Below are 14,488 nucleotides of genomic sequence, written 5' to 3' on the forward strand. Positions count from 1 at the left end.
CTATAAAAAAGTATATACAAAGACTTGAAAAAAACTACTCTGGCAGGGACATTTGAGAAAGCGCTCACAGAAAAGCTAGTGAACAAAGAATGAGAACAAATAGGAAGTATCGTTGGGGATGAATGTTTGGTTTGTGGAGTAAATGGGAAGCAAGGAAGTAATCGCAACTTATGAAGAATGCTCTCTAAAGAAGTTGACTCTAAAAGAATGAGAAAAGGGAGAAATATTTGAGAAAGGGGAAAAATATTTAGATGGTAGAAGAATTACCACAAATGAAATTTTTTAATAGGAAAAAAACTCCTTGAATTTACTACTCTGGTTCTTTGCTCAACCAGACTTCCTTAACCCTGCCTCCTTCTTCCTAGAAAACAAAGCCAATTTGCAAGCAGTTAAAAACCTGTATTATCAACTCAGGCTTCCCTTTTGTTATCCTATTTAGTGAGGTCTCCTCAACTTAGGAAATAGAAGTCATTTGAATTTTTTTTTTCCCTCCTAGAGTTGGAGACCAAACCTATAACCAAGAATGCTATTCCAACAGAGGATGTGTCCGAAGAACACTTACCACTGGAGACCATAGGAGAGAAACTGACAGAGAATGGTCTATGCGACACCAGAATTGGAGGATTATGGAAATGGAACGACAGGGTATTGAGATTGCAAAATAGTCAGGAGAGTCATTTGAGTCAAAGAATAATTACGCACAAGAAAATTCCCACTATTCAGAAAGGCTTTAGATTTGAATCTGTTCTCTTTCCAGAACCAGGAGGTGTCACAGAAGAACCCCACAGCAAATACCAAATAAGTGAGGAAAAATTTATGAGTAATTTAGATTTGATTACAGATACCCATTTGGGGGTGAAAATTTTCAAGGATACAGAAGGCAGCAAAGTTGTAAGCCCTGCTTCAGAACTCACTTTAGGGGAAAAGACCAGTAATAAAGCAAAACCCTACACGTGTAGTACATGTGAAAAGGCCTTCCGTTACAGGTCATTACTCATTCAACATCAGAGAACTCACACTAAAGAAAAACCTTATGAATGTAGTGAATGTGGGAAAATGTTCAGCCAGCCTTCATATCTTAGTCAACATAAAAAAATCCACACTGGAGAAAAACCCTATAAATGTAATGAATGTGGAAAGGCCTTCATTGCCTCTTCATCACTTATGGTACATCAGAGAATTCATACTAAGGAGAAACCTTATCAGTGCAATGTCTGTGGAAAATCTTTTAGCCAGTGTGCCCACCTTAATCAACACCAGAGAATTCAAACTGGAGAGAAACCCTGTAAATGTAGCGAGTGTGGGAAAGCTTTTAGTGATAAATCAAAACTTGCACGACATCAGGAAACTCACAATGGAGAGAAACCCTACAAATGTAATGATTGTGGGAAAGCTTTTAGGAATAAGTCATATCTTAGTGTACATCAGAAGACCCATACTGAGGAGAAACCATATAAATGCAATGAGTGTGGGAAATCTTTCAAGAATACCACAATTTTTAATGTTCATCAGAGAATTCATACTGGAGAGAAACCCTTTAGATGTAATGAATGTGGAAAAGCCTATAGAAGTAATTCAAGCCTTATTGTACATATAAGAACTCATATTGGGGAAAAACCCTATGAATGTAATGAATGTGGGAAAGCTTTCAATCGTATAGCAAATTTCACAGAACATCAGAGGATTCACACAGGAGAAAAACCCTATAAATGTAATGAATGTGGGAAAGCATTCATTAATTATTCATGTCTTACTGTATACCACAGAATGCATACAGGAGAGAAACCATATGAATGTAACGAATGTGGAAAGGCCTTCATGCGTTCTTCATCTCTAATTATACATCAGCAAATTCATACTGAAGAGAAACCTTATCTCTGTAATGAATGTGGGGAATCTTTCAGAATAAAATCACACTTAACTGTACATCAGAGGATTCATACTGGGGAGAAACCATATAAGTGTACTGACTGTGAGAGGGCATTTACCAAAATGGTAAATCTCAAAGAGCATCAGAAAATTCATACTGGTGTGAAACCCTACAACTGCTATGATTGTGGAAAATCCTTCAGGACTAAGTCATACCTTATTGTACATCAGAGGACCCATACTGGAGAAAAACCATACAAATGTAATGAGTGTGAGAAAGCTTTCACTAACACATCACAGCTTACTGTCCACCAAAGAAGGCATACTGGAGAAAAACCCTATAAATGTAATGAATGTGGGAAGGTTTTCACAAGTAACTCAGGCTTTAATACTCATCAAAGGACATATACTGGGGAGAAACCATTTAAATGTAATGACTGTGGCAAAGCATTTAGCCAGATGGTACATGTCACGGAACATCAGAAAATCCATAGTGGAGAGAAACCCTATAAATGTGATGTCTGTGGAAAAGCCTTCAGGAGGGGTTCGTACCTTACAGTGCATTGGAGAACACATACTGGAGAAAAACCCTACACATGTAAGGAATGTGGAAAAGGTTGTATTACTCTATCACAGGTAACTCTGCATCAGAGGATTCATACTGGGGAGAGGCCCTATAGGTGTGAAGAATGTGGGAAAGCCTTTAGAACTAATTCAGACTTTACTGTACATCTGAGGATGCACACAGGAGAAAAACCTTATAAATGTAATGAATGTGCAAAAGCCTTTAGGAGTAGCTCAAGCCTTACTGTACATCAAAGAATACATCAGCGAGAAACTCAGTTAATATAGAGAATAATAAATTGTCATCCAGAGGTGGACTCCACAAGAATCTTATAAACTGTTTTATGCATTTGGGGAAACATTCAGGAGCAATTTGCCAGGAAATAACACACTAAAGAGATACAAGAATATGGAAAAGCAATTGGTCATTTTAAATTTTAGAAGTTATAAGAAAATTCTTAATAAAGAAAAGTAAAATACACGTGAAAGCCTTCATACAAGTTTCATATTTTATTCATTTAACAAATTATCTTCAATGCATTGCCTATATATATTTTTGCCTGTTTTCCTATTGGTTTGTCTATGTTTCTTATAAATCTGGATGTGCTCTTTATATGCTTGAAATAGTAATCCTTTGTCATGTGTGTTACAAATTTTTTTCAACCTAGTATTTTTCTTTATACTTTTTTATATAGTAAAAGATTTTTGTCTTTAATTTTTATAGCAAAATATTTACATCTTTTATTTTTTATATTCTTGATTTACCCTTTTAGTTAAAAGGGTTATACATAGTCTCCTAAACTTGCTTCTAAGATTTTGATAATTTTATTTTTTTACATTGAAGTTTTTAATCCATCTGGACTGGATGGCTATTCACAGAAGAGCAACTTCAAATGTATTAACCTATGAAATTATTATGAACCTAAATAGTACTCAGGAAAATGCAAATTAAAACAACCAGTGAGATGTTACTTCCACTTTAAGGAGTTGGCAAAAATTTAAGAGATCTTTTGCTAGTGGAGTTTGGCAGACCATGTACTCTTGCAAAATGGTTATATTAACTTATATTTCCATCAGCAATTCAGCAATATATATTTTAAATTTATTAATAAAAATTTTAAAAACCTTTGACACAGCAGTCTCACTTTTTGGAGTCTGCCCCACAGAAATAACAGCATCAATGCAAAAAAAATGCATAAATAAGGATGTTTATTAAAGTACTGCTTATAGAGACAAGCCCAACTGGAGACAAAGTAAATGCCAAATAATAGGGGAGTGGGTGAATAAGTTGATAGAGCCATACCATGAAACATGAGAGTAATTTTTTAGATGAATTGTACCTGCACACGTTGACTTCAAGATATTTCCACAATTTTTGATACATAATTGCTTTATTACATACATGTATATGTAGAAAATTTCATTTTTGTTAAAGTAATGACCACATCCTCTATGTATATATGTGTGTATGTAGTTAAATGAGCATGGAAACAAGTATGGAAGAATATACACCAGGCTGTAAATACTGGGTACCTTGAAGGGAGGGAGAAAAGGAGAAGTGGTGAGCTAAGGGGCAGAGGGAAAGCTAGGAAAATAGGAAAATGTAAGTGCAGTATGAATGTTGTAAAACTATGTATTTGTGTGAACTTTTGATCACCGTGAATGAAGGGATGGTTTCCAGAAAGTTGATGGCAGTTATTTTAGATTTGTTGGAGAATCTAGTGTTTTTTGTTTGTTTTACTTTTCTGTGCTTTTCTGTTTTTTACTTTTTCTTTCCAGTGAGTGTGTCATATTTATATAAACATGAAAAACCTTGTGAGACTTTTATGGATACCTGTTATGTTCCAGGAATTACTGTAGGTTCTGGATATACATTGGCAGGGCAGGAGTGATCATGGATCTAACAGCATGGGAACTGGCTTTGATGCCACCTAGATTCCAAAGAAGTTATCCAGCACCTTACCACCCTGACCCTCTCAGTTTCATTTGGAGGAGGTAATAGAAATGTCAGGTAGATGAAAAATGTATCCAAGAATATCTGGAATTTGTGTCCAGGTTATTGACCAGAAGATGTGTAGTTCTCAGAGATAAGTTCCACTTTCAACATGGCACCAAAGGAAAGATCACAATGATGAAAAGATCTCTGTCCAGCCCCACAGGACATTGCATAATGGAGTATAGAGCGAGAAGCAGCCAAGGACTCCCCAGGCTTGGAAGTTCTGGAAACACTAAAAGTCTGGAGTCAAAATGGGAACCCAGAGGCTATGATCCTGATACCAGAAGGCCCTAACAGACTGACGGCCTGATACCTGAAAAGGACAAGGTATGATGAGCTACACTTCAGTGGAGATGGAAGGGAAGAAAATTAAATACCCCTCCCACAATGCTAGGATAAGTATTTAATATTGGGAAGTGGGTATTGGATAAATTATGTGAGCCGTCTCCCATTTTTAAATGAATAATTTGATAGTGTGGTTAAAATTACTGTTTCTGGTTGAATTTTAATAGTGAAATTTATTAACTATTACCAAGAGAGGTATCTTTTTTGGACAAAATGTACCACTTTCTGATGGGAAAATTTGAGGATCTGACCTTGAAATACTACCCTTAAAAAACTCTACTGTCAGTCTACATGACTCGATGCCAACTCTACTGACTGCTCCTTTCAACCTTCAAATTCTCACCACACCTAAACCCTGTCTTCCAGCCCTGCATTAGAGCCAAGCATTTCAAGACAGGATGGTCAGCAGGTTCAAATGACGTAAGAACTGAAAAGTGTCCACTGGGTCAGGGGATGGGGATGACACGGGGCACCTTTACTAGAGCAGTTTCCATGGACTGGTAGAGTGCCAAAGCCTGGTTCCAGTGTGCAGTGGTACCTCATTACAGGTTTAATTTGCATTTCCTTGCTTTCTAATGATGTTGAGTCCCCTTTTAGGTGTTTATTGGCTTTTTTGAATATCCTCTTTTGAGAAATGCCTGTTCAAGACTTTGCCCATTTTTTAATTGATACATTTCTGTTTATTTGTAGAATTCTTTATATATTCTGGATACAAGATTTTTTTAGGTATTTCTATTACAAATATCATCTCCCCATCAGCAGCTTGCCTTTTAGTTCTCTGAATGATGTCTTCTGATGAATAGAAGTCTTTAACTTTGATGAGTATCTCATCAATCTTTCCTTTTATGATTACTGCTCTTCTGTTCCCAGTTTGAGAAGTATTTTACTAACTCAGTCATAAGGATATTTTCCTGCATTTACTTCTGCACAGCTGCTCTTTTACTTTTCACTTTGGAGCTACAATCCATCTGAAACTTGTTTTTATATGTGGTGGCGGGGGTAGAGGTCAAAATTAACATTTTCCATGCAGGTATACAATCTATCCAACATCATTTATTAAAAAGACCATCTTTTCCCCTCCCCCTTGGATTGCGGTGGTACCCTTGTGATAAATCAGAAGGTCAGATTATTTGAGAGTCTATTACTAGACTATCTATCCTATTCCATTGTTCCATTGAACACCAAATACTCGTAGTGAAAGTGGATTTATAGTGAATCTTGGCATCTGATGGTACATGTCTTCTACTTTTGTTCTTCAAAATTGTTGCTGTAATTCTAGATCCTTGGCATTTTCATATACGTTCTTAAATAAGCTATAAGCTGCTAAGGATGGTGTCTTCAAATCTCCAACGATAATTGTGGATCAGTCTTTTATTTTTATTAATATTTGTTTTACATATCTTGAAGGTAGATTATTCAGTGAATATAAATTTAGGGTTGTTATATCTTCTTGTTGAGTTGACACTTTTATCAATGTCAAGTATCCTCTATCTCTGGTAATGTTTTTTGTCATAAATTCTGTTTTTTCTGATATTAATATAGCCAAAACAATTTTCTTTTGGTTAGGGTCTACATGGTGTGATAGGTAGAATTCTAAATTGGTCCCTAGATTCCCAGCCCCTAGTATACATGCAGTTCCCAGTTATTCAATCAAACACTAGGTGCTTTTGTGAAGGAATTTTGCAAATATGATTAAGCTCCCAAATCAGTGGACTCAAAATAGTGGAATTACGTTCAGAGGGCCAGACCAAATCAGTTGAGACCTTAAGAAGTATGGAGCTCTTCCTAGTGAAAGAGATTTGGCATATGAGAGGGAGTCAACATGAGTTGGCATGAGATGACATTCTCCATCGCTGGCTTTGGAGGTAGAGGAGCTATGTGACAAGGAAGGTGGGCATCACTTAGGAGCTGAGAGCAGTTTGTGACTGACAGCCAGCAAGGAAACAGGAACCTCAGCCCTTTAACTTCAAGGAACTGAATTTTACTAACAAGTTGATTCAGCTTGGAAATGGCCTCTTCCTCAGCTTCAGATTAGACTCAACCCAGTTGACTCCTTGATTTTGGCCTTTAAGACCTGAGCAGAGAACCCAACCATTCTGTGCTTCGACTTCTGATCTACTGAACTCTAAACTAAAAAGTAGTTGTTGTTTTAAGCTACTGTTTACATTATGTGTTATGCAGCAGAAGCAAACAAATACATGGTACATGTCTTTTCATCATTTTTTTAACTTTTAACTGTATCATTATATTTAAAGTATGCCTCCTGTAAGCAGTATATACTTGGGGTCTTATTTTTACCTATGTAACAATCTTTATATTTTATTTGATGAATGTAATCCATTTTCATTTAATGTAATTACTAATATATTTGGGTGTAAGTCTATGTGTTTTACCTGTTTCTTTTCTTTTTCCTTTCTTGCATTTCCTTCAGTTAATCAGATATGTTTCATTATCTCATTATCTGCTCCATTCAGTTTAATTTTTTATGTTCATATATTATTTTGGTTGTTACTCTAGAGCAGTGGTTCTCAGAATTATTTTCATAATAATTTTAAGACATTATTTGCCTTTTTCACTCTCATTTTTCTCATGGGTATAGAGTGGTGTTTTTCAGAAGCTGCATGCCATGTGATATTGCAAAAGATTTAATGCAAAAGAAGATCTCAGAATTCAGCTATCTTCAGTTGAGCCATTGTTATCAACTGAATTGTGTCCCCCTCAAGTCCATATGTTGAAACTCTAGCTCCCAGTACCCTGGAATATGACTGTATTTGGAGAAGGGGCCTCTAACAAGGTGGTAAGTTACAATGGGGCTATTAGTGTGGATCCTAATACAATCTGACTGGTGTCCTTATGAGAAGAGGAAATTTGGATGCACAGAGGGTCACCACACTTACAAAGGGACAACCATGTGAAGAGGCAGCAAGAGGGTAGCTACCAACAAGCCAAGGAGAGGCCTCAGGAGAAATCAGCCTTGCAGACGCCTTGATCTTGGACTTCTGCCCTCCAGAACTGTAAGTAAATAAATTTCTGTTGTTTAAGCCACCTAGTCTGTGGCACTTTGTTATGGCAGCCCTGGCAAACTTAATATGGTCAGACAGTAAAGAGATTTGCAGATATTTAAATCAATACCACTCTTTGTACTGATCTTTTGTTTTGAAGACATTTTATTAAAAATATTTTAAATATGTAGTTAATAGTTATTTTTAATAAATTAAACATTTCAAAAATTTCCCATTTTAACTTCAAATACAATAAATATCAATAGATATAACCCACATAAATAGAACATGTTAGTTTGCTCAATAATTTTTAAAATTGTAGCATTGTCCTAAGGGGACGGTCTAGCTCAGTGGTAGAGCCCGTGCCTAGCATGCATGAGGTTCTAGGTTCAATCCCCAGTCCCTCCAGTAAATAAATAGACAAACAAACAAACAAACAATTACCCCCCAAAAAAACAAACGACGACAAAATTGTAGCATTATCCTGATACTGAAATGTCTGGAAATTATTGCTCTTAATTAAAATTTCTTCGGCTTATTGGAGCACTCCTGAAATTAACATTTCAGCATTTGAAAGCATTGAAAATACTAACAGTTTAATTCCATTTACTCTTTGCCTTTTGTTCCATGGTTGTCATATATTTTATTTCTACAGGTTTTAACTTCTAAAGGATATTATCACTTGTTTTAAGCAACGTTTATTTATACTTACTCACGTATTTACCTACTCTAGTGTGCACTCTTCCCTGAAATCCCGTGTTCCACTGGGATCATTTTCCTTTCGCCTGGTTAATTCCTTTCGGGCATTTATCATAGCATTCCAGTGGCTTATCTCAGCTTTTGTCTGAAATACCTTTATTTTGCCTTCAATTAGGAAGGGAATTTCCACTGGGATAAGGGTTCTAGGCTGGCATTTGTTTTTCATTATTGTTGCTGTTTTTTCCTTTCATCACCTAAAATAAAATGGCATTCCATTGTCTTTGGTTTCCAGAGTTTCTCTGAAATTCACGTATGCGTTCTTTTTATTTTTCCTCCAGCTGCTTTTAAGATTTTTTTTTTGCCATTGGTTTTCATTAATTTTTTTATGTGATTTGCCTAGGTGTAGAGGTTTTTGTTTTTAAATCATATTTAGAGTTTGTAACACTTCTAGCCTGAGACTGTGCTATGATGTCTCCCTTCAGTATGGGGAAATTCTCAGCCAGTGTTTCTTCAAATAGTGCTTCTTCCCCATTTGCTTCCTCCCTTATTCCAGGATTCTAATTGTGTACAAGTCAGACTTTTCCCCATAGTCCAGGTCTCTCTGAAGGCTTTCTGTACTTACACTGTCTTACCTGATACTTACACTCTTATACTATCAAAAATCTCAGCTAATGCCAGTCGGCTTTTGTCTAGTCACCCAGGGCTGCAGTACAAGCATGAATGGAGGAGCCACGGTGACAGAGATAGAAGCTCTGTGTATGCCCAGTATCATAGGCTGCCCCTTCGCAAGACTTATTTAGCTACTGCAACTCCTGACCATCCAACCGTCCAGCAACAGGGTCTCCAATGCTGGGTCCCTAGTATGGTTACCATCCCATAAGGAGGCCAGTCAGACACTTGGTGGCAAGTTGGCTATGCTGGACCCTTTTGTTCTGGAAGCAAAAGTAATTCATATGACTGAATCAACCCATACTCTTGGTATTTGCCTTTCCTGCTTGCAAGGCCTCAGACAAAGCCACTCACTATCTGGGGGACTGTGGAATATTTGATTCACCCATGTGACATCACATCAAACCACAGAACCTACTTTACAGCAGAGGAGGTAAAGGAGCGTGCATATTATCATGGGATCCACTGGTCATAGCACACACATCCCTAGAAGCTACCAGGCTGATAGATTTTAGAGATGGAAATGGCCTGTTGAAGGTACACCCCAAGTGCCAGCGTAGAGGCAGTACTTTACAAGGATGGGGCACCATCCTCAGGGTGCAGTGTACACCTTAAAATCAGCTACCTTTATGTGGAATTTCTGGGGCAAAGTACACATATTCATAAGGCCTTTTCATACACATGCCCAATGCCTTCCAGAATCTCTGGACTCACCAGCTGTGTACAAGAGTGCATCCTGCCCCGACATCTTTGCCAGCGTCACAGTCACATCCTTTATAATAACTGCTGTTTTGACATTGCCTTCACTAAGTTTGAGAATTTTTGCATCCCATACAAACCAGAAAAGGAGCCTTGTTTTTTCCATATAAAATATCTAGAAGAAAGAAATGAGCTTTTGAGAATAGCAAAATAATTGAGGAGACCAGGATCCATATCTTTGAGAGAAAACTTTCAACTCCTGCCATTGATCTGCACCAGGAATTCCTCTGAATCCTTCATGTGAGCAGAGCACCACACTGTCACTTAAGGTGATATTATCGCCATGGAAAATCCTGGTGTTCCACATCCCCAGGCAGTAGGTATGCCAGGGAAACCCTGGTATATCTGGAAATGTGAGAAGAGGATTGATGTGACAGTTGCTCTTTCCCTTGAGTGGGAAGCTCCTGGGGAGGTTCTGGACTTGTGTTTTCTGAGAGAGAAGCTGCCATCTCCCTCAGTGGCTTTTCTATGGGGCCAGTGCTCATGGCTTTAAAAAGCAGAAGGGAAGGAAGTTAGTGTAATCAAGCCAGGGCTTCTAAAATTTGTATCATCCACACTGCCCAGGAAAAAAAACAAAGTTAACACACACAGAAGAGAAAAACAGGTGACTGGTAACAGAACAGTCCTAGAAACAAATCCCAGGGGAGCTTGTAGCTCAAGTGGCAGAGCGCTTGCTTAGCACGCACAGGGCTCTGGGTTCAGTCTCCATACCCCCATTAAAGTAAGTAAATGAAACCTAATCACCTCCCCCCTCCCCCTAATTTTAAAAAATCATAAACGACTTAAATAAAAATTTTTAAAGAAGCAATCCAGGCGTGGAGTGAGCAGTCAAAATTGCTATAATTTATATGTTTAAAAAAGTAGAAGACAAGAGGGTGACAACTGATTTTTTTTAAATACGGGATTGAGTATTTAAAAACAATTAAAATTCTGCCAAAAATCAAGCAGAAATTTTAAAACTGCAAAGTAAGATACTTGAAATTCATTGGATGACTTTAGAGGCAGACTTCGCACAATGGAAAACAGACCATAACTAAACTTGTAAACAGGTAGAAAATAATCTAAACTGAACAACAGACAGCAATAAGACTAGAAGGAGCAGAAGTAAGAAAGTTGTGGGACACGATCAAGGGATCTACGTGTAATTGCTGTCCAAGAAAGACAGGTGAGAGACGGTGGGCAGATGCGGTATTTGCAAAAAAAAAAATATCGAGAACTTTCCAAGTTTATTGAAAGATGTCAACTCACAAAGTTCAACAAGTTCAGCCATCCCCCAAAAGCTTAACTAGAAAGGTCAGTATACTTGGCACATAGTGATCTGCTGAAAAGGAAAAGGAAAAAGGCATTATATTACCAATGAAAAACTTAAGGAAGGTAGATGACCAAGGAATAGTGTCTCTAAAATGTAAAAGAATAAATAACTGTCAAGCCAGCATTCTATAGGCAGAGAAAAAGTTATTTAAAGGCAGATGGGTAACATCAGCCAAATGGCAGAGTAGGAAGCTTCAAGTTCTCCTCCCCACACAGAAGCATCAAAAACACAGGAACTGCCAAAATTAAGTTTGTCAGAAACTCTGGAAAACAGTCAAAGGTTTTCAGCAACCAAGTGAACATTGAATCAAGAAAGGGATGACTTCAAAGCAGAAGGAAAGCTTTGTGGCATTTTTCCTTGCCTGTGCCCCATCCCATCCCTGGACCACCTAAGGCCCAGGAGCAAAAGCTGGGAAGAGTTTCTTTGGGAAATTAGGGCATTCCAAAGTACTACATATGTGGGGGAGGTTAGAAAGCCTCGTGCATGCAGAGAGAAAGACACAAACTCAGAACAGATCTGAGAAGACGCTAAGGTTTCACCTCATGTTATTTCTAGGCTTAGTGTGAGCCTGGCTAAATGTTAAAGGTGGGCCAGCATGGAGCCAGTCTGAAAAAAAAATGGGAGAGTTTTGCTGTTGCTGTTCTTTTTTTTAAATAAAGCACCTGGAATTCAAGGAAATCTCTGTCAGAAAACTAGCTGAAAACAAGCTAAGGAACAGAGATGCTAAAGTAACCACACACAACAAGGAATATAGCCTTTGCCAAAGTAATTTGCTAAAGTCACTAAACAAATGGACTACTACAGCCTTTAACAACCAGAAAACAACAAAACCTGTGGTGGAGGAGAATCTGATTCCCACTTGATTTTTGGTAGATTGTAATTCTACCAAATTTGTATATCCATACAATGGAATATTATCTGGCAATAAAAAGAATGAAGTATTGATACATGCTTTAACATGGATGAACCTTGAAAATATCATGCAAAAACTATGGGAAAGTGTTTAAATAAGCTATGCTTACATCCACACCAGGAAGTACTATGTAGCTGTAAAAAAATAAATAAAGATCTCAATGAGCTGACATGGAGTGATTACCAGGAAAAAACTACTGAGCTAAAAAAAAAGCCAAGTGCAAAAATAATCATTATAGTATGCTATCCTTTATCTAAGAAAGGAGGAGATGTAATAAAATAAGCATATACCTGCCCATTTGTGCAAAAGAATGCAGGAAGGATCAACTAGAAACTGAAGAGATTAGTTACCTACGGGGTGGGTGGAAAGAAAGGGGCAGTGGGTCTGGGAAATAGAGATGACAAGAGAGTGACACAGTTTCTGGTACCTTTCATACAGCTCTGGCACTTAGAACTGTGGTAATGTTTTACAAATGCAAACATTTATAGAAAATAATAAACTATCAAGCAGTATGTGCCTGCATGAACCTGAAATGGAATACAAAAATAATAACTGTACTATGGAGAAATAATCGAACCAAGAGTGAAGAGCTTGGGGAAGAGAAGAACTAACCTAAATAACTGTGCAAAACAATATTTTGACTGTAAAGCTAAAGACAAAAAACTGTACACATACAAAGTAAATCCTCTTAGTCAATCTTTTCTTACAGGTGCACAGGTTAGTGATTCTGAAACATACATAAATGCACACATGTGTGTATACCTGTACGTGTATTTATAATAAATACATATTGCTAATGAGATCTGGGCTTCTCAGTGTCAGAGAAGTTACAAAGAATGAAAAGGAGAATGACATCACATTGCAATGAGCACATCTAACACCCAGATCTGAATTTCTAAGCACCATTCTCCAGCAACAGGAACCAGGACTCCTTGGAGAAATGGTTGATTCCAGGGCTGGTGTAGGGAAACTACAAGACAAGCCTGGAACATCTTGTGCCAGAAACTATGGAAGTGCTAAAAATAGGGTGGCAGAGGTCAAAAGGAGCCAACCTGAAGGAGCTTACAATAGACAAAGCTGAGAAATATTCAGAAACAATATAATAAATTATGTTCTATGGATTAAACAGATGGAATTTGACAATATCCATGAATCTGTATTGATGCAAACAAATAATTGAATATATAGTATATAATAAGTAAATGGGAGAGTAGAACCATTCTTTCTCATAGAAGAATTATGATCAATGTAGAAGGAAAAGGGGAAAAAGAAAATCACCATGAGACAAACACCATAGTATTAGTTGTTGCAGTCAAGACGGATGCTAAAATTAGTGGGTGCAAGTGTGAGAAGAAACAGGGTATTTGCATAGTCTGAAAGCATTTACCCCCAAATATTTATTAATTACCAAGAGGGAAATAGTAGTATATAGTGGAGGACCACAGGCGAAAGCGTGCTAACTAAATTATCCAAGTTAGCATCCCGGGTCAGGAGACACGGTGACAACGCAAACGTCCGGAAACCCTGAGCCAAGAGGGTCACCATGTCATTTCGCTGGGGTGAGGGGAGGGTGTGAGGAGAAAGGGGCGAATTAAAAGTAACATGTACATCAGACAGAACACAACTATAGTGTGTTTGGATGCACATTTGGGTAATGAACTGTAAAGAAAAGCAAAGAAGCTTTCAGTAAACGTCACGACTGGTTGCTGGTGGGAGAGGAAGGCAGTTTCATGCTCTGCGGGGGCTGGCCGGTCTGGTGGGGCAGGTGAGCTCAGCCTGTTACCCCTGCACTGTGCCGTTTTCTGCAGCTTTGCTATATTCTACAGTGAAGAAGGTTTAGCAAACACGGGTGGACACCTGTGTATACCTGGGAGGAAGGAAACCTGGAGAGAAATACAACAGAATGCTTCACAGCGGGAGATGGGGTTATAGGTTTTGATTTTTATTACACTCTTCTATAGTGTTCAAATTTTCAAAAACGACTTTTAGCTTTACATTTGGGAAGGGGTGGGAGTAGGGGCGGGGCCGGAGGGGTGGACTCGAGAGCGCTATTTTTATAATAAGTTGCCAAGTCGCTTCCCAGGTGTGCCTGCAGAGTCCGGGTTTGGTTTCCGCCTTTAACCCTTTCCTGCACCATCACTCCCTCCATCCTTCCGCGGACCCGGATTCGGGTTTTGCAGTCTTGCAGCCTGGGTTGAGGGTCCCGGGGCTCGCGCAGCCGCGCCGAGGGCCTGCCCCTCTCTCCTTTCCTATCGTTTGACCTGAAGTTCACCCGAAAAACGAAGGAGCAATAATAGGAAAGCGACTGGGATGTGCAGGAGGGAAGAGCCTTAAAAGATCAAAAGTCAGCTTTCCCTCGC

At 38.3% G+C, this 14,488-nt stretch overlaps 1 protein-coding gene across 1 annotated transcript in view; it reads left to right on the forward strand.

The window, feature by feature from the left end:
* LOC140692703 (uncharacterized) overlaps window positions 1–8,755 on the forward strand; it is a 43,422-nt gene extending 34,667 nt beyond the window's left edge. The window contains exon 11 of the mRNA XM_072957027.1: window positions 497–8,755. Coding sequence (XP_072813128.1) covers window positions 497–2,721 — 2,225 coding nt within the window. The 3' untranslated portion in view covers window positions 2,722–8,755. The remainder of the gene's footprint in view (window positions 1–496) is intronic.
* The last annotated feature ends 5,733 nt before the right edge of the window (window positions 8,756–14,488 follow it).

Source organism: Vicugna pacos, unplaced genomic scaffold (genome assembly GCF_048564905.1).
Source record: "Vicugna pacos unplaced genomic scaffold, VicPac4 scaffold_15, whole genome shotgun sequence".
In the NCBI taxonomy this organism is placed as follows: domain Eukaryota; kingdom Metazoa; phylum Chordata; class Mammalia; order Artiodactyla; family Camelidae; genus Vicugna; species Vicugna pacos.